Source organism: Penaeus japonicus, unplaced genomic scaffold (assembly GCF_977035675.1).
Source record: "Penaeus japonicus unplaced genomic scaffold, GWHDUDI00000001_assembly GWHDUDI00000031, whole genome shotgun sequence".
Taxonomy (NCBI): domain Eukaryota; kingdom Metazoa; phylum Arthropoda; class Malacostraca; order Decapoda; family Penaeidae; genus Penaeus; species Penaeus japonicus.
The window spans coordinates 10,727,948-10,735,377 of NW_028234433.1; the positions used below are offsets into that span (position 1 = coordinate 10,727,948).

At 36.3% G+C, this 7,430-nt stretch overlaps 1 protein-coding gene across 1 annotated transcript; it reads left to right on the top strand.

The window, feature by feature from the left end:
- The first annotated feature begins 3,746 nt into the window (after window positions 1-3,746).
- LOC122248090 (uncharacterized) lies at window positions 3,747-6,204 on the top strand. The gene is made up of 2 exons (XM_043007907.2): window positions 3,747-3,861; window positions 4,071-6,204. Exons 1-2 carry the CDS (start codon window positions 3,841-3,843, stop codon window positions 5,946-5,948), a joined length of 1,899 nt encoding a protein of 632 aa, XP_042863841.2. The 5' UTR covers window positions 3,747-3,840; the 3' UTR covers window positions 5,949-6,204.
- Window positions 6,205-7,430: the final 1,226 nt, after the last annotated feature.

The following is a 7,430-nucleotide window of genomic DNA, read 5'->3' on the forward strand; positions in this document are numbered from 1 at the left end:
TTCATATATTTGATTTCCCCTTCCTCCTAACTAAACCCGCTGGAACTTCATATTCACATACCCAGCTCTTCCACTTTCCCCCGCTAGCGCTCCGTCAAACCTTTCGTCATTCCTCCCTAGAATATTCAACTTCCGCTTCATCCGCACCCTCTTCCACTTCAGGAGGCCTTAGATCATCCTCTGGACCAGGATTCCAACTGCGTCAGTACGATGCCACGAACAATCCACACAAAGTCGGTTATGTTCTCACTTTTGATAAATGATAAACATACACGGATTTGCTCCTCGAACTACTTGATTTGGACACGGAATAGGATTTCAAAATCGATCGTTGCTTTCTCTTTCGCAACTTTTTTATATTGATTTCTTACTAATGTGAAAGCAGAAGCATGTGATATTTATTGTATATAGTGTTTAAAGGTATGAGGGTAACTTACTACAGATACATTTTGATTCATGCAAATAAAAAGTAATAAAAAAAAATTGAAAAATGTAATGATTAAAACTTAATAGTTATCTATGAGTTATTTTTTCCTAGATATAAACATGTTTCATAACGAATTGTACTTCAATTGCACTGCAGTTCTAAACCGTCAGGTCTCAGCAACATTTTAAAAAAAAATGCAATGATAACATTTTCGAACAGAACTTGAAATTCTGAAATTCCCGAAATACGTTACTTCTTAATTTTCAAATCAGGCTGAACATTTAAATATAGGATGTTTGTATCAATATACAGTATATGACTTTAAGATGGTATAACACCTATTCATCTACATAAAATATACGATGATTAACATGGGCATTAAAGTCATTTTTCCTTATAGTCATCAATAGAAATACGAGTACTACTTTATTGGTAATATTCATCAGAATAGTCTATCATTAATGAGGATGATAGTTACGTTGATATTATTTATATTGATAATATTTATGAGGATCATATTGATGATGGTGACAAGAATAACAATGTCAGTGATAATAACAACAATTAAAAGTGCTCTCAATAACAATACTGAAGATGATAGCAATCCCAGTTGAAAAAGTAAGGGCAACGGAAACAATGACAATATTGTTGACAATGATAATAATATTATTCATTATTTCATCGTCATCATCCTCACCAGGGATATCATTATCATCGTTGTTGTTTTTTATATTGTTGTTGCTATTGTTGTTGTTATCATCATCATCATTATTATTATCATTATTATGATTAACGCTACTATCATCAGTGATATTATTTTCATTGCTGTTCTTGTTCATCATAATCACTGCTGGTATTTCTGTTACTGCTACCATTACGTGTATTTGTATTATCATTATTATGATTACTATTCTTATCATTATTATTAGTGATAGTATTACTGCTATTATCATTATCATTATTATTATTTTCATCATCATCATCAGTATCAGTACTATTATTAACAGTACTATCATTATCATTTTCATTATCGTTATGTTCACCATAATCATGATTGTTACCATCATTATTGGTAATATAATTATTACAGTTATTTCTAGTATTGTTACTCTCTCTCATTATCCTTCTGTAAACATAAGACATATTAAGACCTATACATTTATACAGTCATTTTTGTTATCTATATTATTTTCAATACTATTAATTCTGTCACTATTGTTTCTGTCAGTATCATTATCATTGTTGACGCTATTATTGTCATTGCAGTTCTTGTAGTTATCATTTTATGATCATTGTTATGATTATTCTGTTTTCATCATCACCATTAGTATCAATATAATTATCATTAGTATCATCATTATTTGGATACTTTCTCAAGCTGGTGTCTTGCCGTAGATTCTACAAATAGGAGCGGGTCATACGTTATATCCTTCTCAAGATTGTAACCCTCGTTATAATGTTCGGGCTGTCCCCAGCAACGCTGTCTTTTGCATCAATTCTGTCTTGATCTTGAACCTCATTTTTCCAACACAAGATTATATATTTTTTGCCACAGTGTAGAGAGCTTCCACTGTTGGCTCTTACAAACATCTTGTAAGTAGTTTAAAAAGACTGAAAAAATTCTATTTTCTGAAGAGGTCATCCGGGGTAGGCGCGAGCATCCCTAATTAACTGCTGTCGAAGCATTAAGGCAATTTGGTTATCTGGCAACTTTTTATAAGGGGAAGATTATGATTTAAATAAAACAACTGGAACATAGGATGGATATCCCTAAGGTATCAAAGAAAATATTCACATTTAAAACATGATCTTTATTGGGAATAAAAAGAAAATGCATCATAAAACCTGCCCACGGTCGATATATAATTCATGCAATATATAGCACAGTATCCAACCTATACTATAGGTTTCTTAACACCCCAAGACATTCATCTCCTGTACTTCACTTTTAGGCGACCGGAGTTTGGGGGATCGATCCGCTGCGATTTTGAATAGAAATAAATGCCGGCTTAAACGAAACAAGCAAAGTCAAAAGCAGTGCAGTCGGGTCTATGGTAGGCAGCAGAATCACTGTGGTAAACTAGTCATGCTATTTACGAAGGTGAGGGGATTGTGGCTATTCAAAATAACAATTAGGAATTGCGCATTGGATTATGATAACCGGGATTATATGTTGAAAAAGATATCTATTCACAGTATATAATTTGTGGACATCTTTATAGAAAAAAAACATCGAAGACAAATATATATAATAGACTGTTCCGTTAAATCATTGTTTCACGTGTTTCATAATATTATTATTATTGTCATTATTTTCTATCATCATATTTGTAATTCTTATTACTCTTATTATTATCATATTCATCATTGTTTTATCATTATCATCCTTATTATTACCATTATTATCATTTCCATCATTACCACTATTAATATTGTTATCAATATCATTAATTTTATAACACTTATCATAAGTATTTGTATAGTAATCTTAAAATGATTATTATTGATGTTGTCAATAGTCAAATCTATTATTTTCATGTTGTTGGAAGATTTGATAATTAAAATTAGCATTATTCCTATTGTCGTTCGGGTTGTTAATGTTTTTGCTATCCTTTTCTTACCACTTTTTAATTGTTTTTGTCATTATCATTCATGTGAATTATATTGTTATTGATGTCACTGTTGTTGTTGATGTTCTTGTTATCCTCAATGTTATTAATGTGATCATCATTGCTTTCATTAGTAGTATTCTATTAGAAGTTATATTTGTAGAAGTAGTAGCACTATCATTATTTTAATCATTACAATGATCATCTTCATAATCGCTATCATTTCTATTACTTTTACTAATGGTTTCGTAATCGTTACCTGTAATGTTATCAAGTTTGGTATTGTTCATCTTTAGCTCTTCGCTTTTCGCTCCATTAAATTGTCACTCTAACCGTATTTGATAGTCGCAAACATTATTTCAGTTACTGATGTTTTTTGTTTTTTTTAATAGTCATCGTTACCATATCATCTTCATAGATTTATGATATGCATATCTAAGTAGAATATCAATAATGATATATTAGTAACTGATATTTCCCACATATATTCATAGCAATATCATTATGAAGCCATCTGCATATTCAAGTATTTCATGTAAGAAAAAAATCAAGTTTCTAAATAATACAATAATCGGTGCGTACGATTTTTTGCGCTGAACTGAAAAGGTGCATCAAAAGAGCACATGGATAAGGGACCGTGAAATCTGTCTCAGTTCAAATTGATCGAGAAAATAACGGGTTACCGTATCAGGGCCACCGACCCGTCCCGCCCTCACTCGGGAATATAAAGGGCAGGAGCCACATTTGCCAAGCATACCCTGACGAAGCGTCTCCCCGCTCACTTCCCTCACCTTGCCATTCACTATGGCTGCCTGGACTAGCTTGGTAAATACTTTATCTCTCCTTTTCATCATTTTCGAACTTTCTATTGTCATATCTTGAAGATATTAAGTCATGTCATGTCATTTATTTTATTATTATTATTATCCGGAAAAGTTTCGGATGATATGAAACCGATTCCTTATCCATAGCCTTACCTGATTATGACCCTTAACCTTTTTCGTCACAACTAAATAAGATACTCTTCTTTTCAGGTGTTGTTGTCCGTTCTTGCGGTTAGCACACTAAGTTTGCCTCGCCCCGATGAAAGTGCTTATAGGATTCCTCATGTAGGAACTGGGAGACGTTCCCAGTACTACGTACTGCACAGTGATGGAACATACAAGTATGGTCATGACACTGGAGAGGGAGCCTTTGAAAGCGCACGATCATCTACGCCAGGACAGCAACGAGGTACTTTTGGTTATGTTGCTCCTGATGGCAGACCAATAAGTCTTCAATATGAGGCAGGTGAGGGAGGCTTCGTCCCTCAGGGTGCTCACCTTCCTGCCACACATCCAGACTTCGAGGCTGCACATGCCGAAGCCCGTGCACGCGCTCCTTTCGTGGACCCTTTAGCCGATTCAAACACAGATGCTTCATATGGATTCCAGTTTGCCGAAGGTGGCCAGGCTCGATCGGAACAGAGTGATTCTGATGGCAATGTGCGAGGCTCTTACTCTTACACTGACGACCAAGGTCGCACTCGCACTTATTCCTATACTGCTGGTAGAGGCACTGGTTTTGTCGTGGAAGGTAACGATCTTCCAACCACACCAGAACACTCAAAATCTACTCCTGCCGCAACACGACTCAAATCCGGTACTCGATTCCCATCTTCCCGTGTGGGAACTGGACATTCATCGACTTCAGGAAGCACTTCTCGTAGCTCTGGGCCATCCGAAACTGGTGCTTTTCCATCCACTCGTCGTGGCGGTTCTCCCTCAGGATCGAAATTTTCTTCTGCAGGAGCCGTCTCTTCTCAGCGCAGTGCTGCAAGCCCAGATGGATCCTACTCTTTCTCGTTTGATGCCGGGGATCACTCGCGATCCGAATCTGCAGATGGAAACCTCAACGTAGAAGGCCAGTTCTCCTTTGTAGCAGATGATGGAGTCAGACGCAATGTTAATTATGAAGCCGGTGCCAACAGAGGATTCCAGGCTTCGGGAGATCACCTTCCTACTGCTCCTCAACCTCATTCCACTTCATTTGCATCTCACTCCGTTCCGTCTGTCATCGATTCTCAAAACTTTTCCAACGTCCTTCATTCAGTGTCCAACTCAAAGATATTCCCCCTCCCTCGTCACACCATCACTTCCTCCACTCGAGTAGTGGACGCCATCGATCAGGCTAAACAACACGTAGTCAATAAATCCTGGAATGGAGGATATTCATTCTCCTATCAAACTTCCACCCACTCACGAGCAGAGTCTGGCGACAGAGATAACAATGTTGACGGTAACTTCGCTTTTGTAGCAGATGATGGCCAACAACGAGCTATACAGTATGAAGCTGGATCTGATACGGGATTCATAGCTGAAGGAGCTCACATTCCTGTAGGACCCGAAGTTCCGGGGGCACCATCCGGTCAGCCAACTGGAAGGATTGTTCCAGTACGAGAAATTCCCTTTGTCGACCCTCTTGCTGATACCAATGCTGATGCCTCCTACAGCTTTGCCTTCGACTCGGAACAATATTCTCGTTCAGAATCAGCCGATGCCGACGGAAACGTTCAGGGGACTTACACGTTGCTGGACGACGAGGGAACACGTCGCACATACCGTTTCCGTGCTGGAGAAGGTGTAGGATTCGAGGCTGAAGAACTCTCAGCTTCTCCTGGTGCTTCGCCCTTCCGATCTTCATCCCCTTCCTCTACCGCTGGAACTTCATATTCACATCCCAGCTCTTCCACTTTCCCCGCTAGCGCTCCGTCAACTTCGTCATCCTCCAGATATTCAACTTCCGCTTCATCCGCACCCTCTTCCACTTCAGGAGGCCTTAGATCATCCTCTGGACCAGGATTCCAACTGCGTCAGTACGATGCCACGAACAATCCACACAAAGTCGGTTATGTTCTCACTTTTGATAAATGATAAACATACACGGATTTGCTCCTCGAACTACTTGATTTGGACACGGAATAGGATTTCAAAATCGATCGTTGCTTTCTCTTTCGCAACTTCTTGATATTGATTTCTTACAAATGTGAAAGCAGAAGCATGTGATATTTATTGTATATAGTGTTTAAAAGTATGGGGATTACTTCCTACAGATATATTTCGATTTATGCATCTAAAATATGAAAAAAAAGAAATTGAAAACAGTAATGATTAAAACTTGCTACTTATCTATGAGTTGTTTTTCTTTCCTAGATATAAACATGTTTCATAGCGTTTGCTAGGAAACTATTAATATTACAGTTGCATTGCGGTTCTAATCTGTTATTTCTAGCAACATTAAATATTTTGTAACACATGCAATGATAACATTTTCGAACAGAACTTAAAATTCAAAAATTCCTAACATACGATATTTCTCAGCAGTCTGAACAAGATGACGTATGTACCATTAGAAATAATTTTAAGATGTTATAACACCTATTCATCCACATTAAACGAGTAATAATTAACATGGATATTAAAGTCATTATTCCGTTGTATTATCCTTGCTGCTTTATTGGCAATATTCATCAGAATATTTATCATTAATGATGATTACATTGATATTGATAATAAAATTGATTGGGATCGTAATCATAATGATGGAAAGAATAACAATATCAATGATAATAATGCTGAAATAATCATGCTGAAAATGATAATCCCAGTTGAAATAGTAAGACTAGCGACAATAATGACAATACTGTTGTCAATAACTGATAAGATAATAATGCCAAATAGGTTTCTCATCTTTTTCAGTACTTTATTCCTTTCAGGAAATATTCATTTTCACTGTCATCGTTACCACTAATGCCATCGTTATGGTTACTATCATCATTACTCATACCTATTTTTACTCATGTTATTATAATATTTATGTCAGGGGCCCCGCACTACCAACTTCCTTCCCTGATGCTGGCGAAATGGGATACAAGTGTAAACTTGATTAGGCGCTTGAAAATACAAAGGGAGGGAATCTATAAAAAATAAAAAATAAAAAAAAAATGTCAAGTTCCTCAATGTTCAGCCTATATTCTACTAAATAAAACATTTAAATATACTAATAGATAAAACAATTAATGATAAACAAATCCTAAAATTATGTTAAACTGTGCAGATAAAACCAGCTACAAAATGAGCCTTTAGACTTACGTTGAAAACAAACTGAAAAGAAAGAGTAGTTTAAAATGACCCCCCCTGGCAAAAGGCCTTGAAAAAAGTTGCTATAACACGGCAGTATAAAAGTCACTGAAGGAGGTTTTCAAAATAAACTGACGTAAAACAAAACTATAGCAAAGGCTAAAACTATAAATAAAAGCCAAAGAATTAAAGTTCAAAACAAGTACAGCAAATCTTGCAAGGTCAAGAAATGAAAAGTAAAAATAAACAAAACGCACAAAATTTCACTTTTGAGAT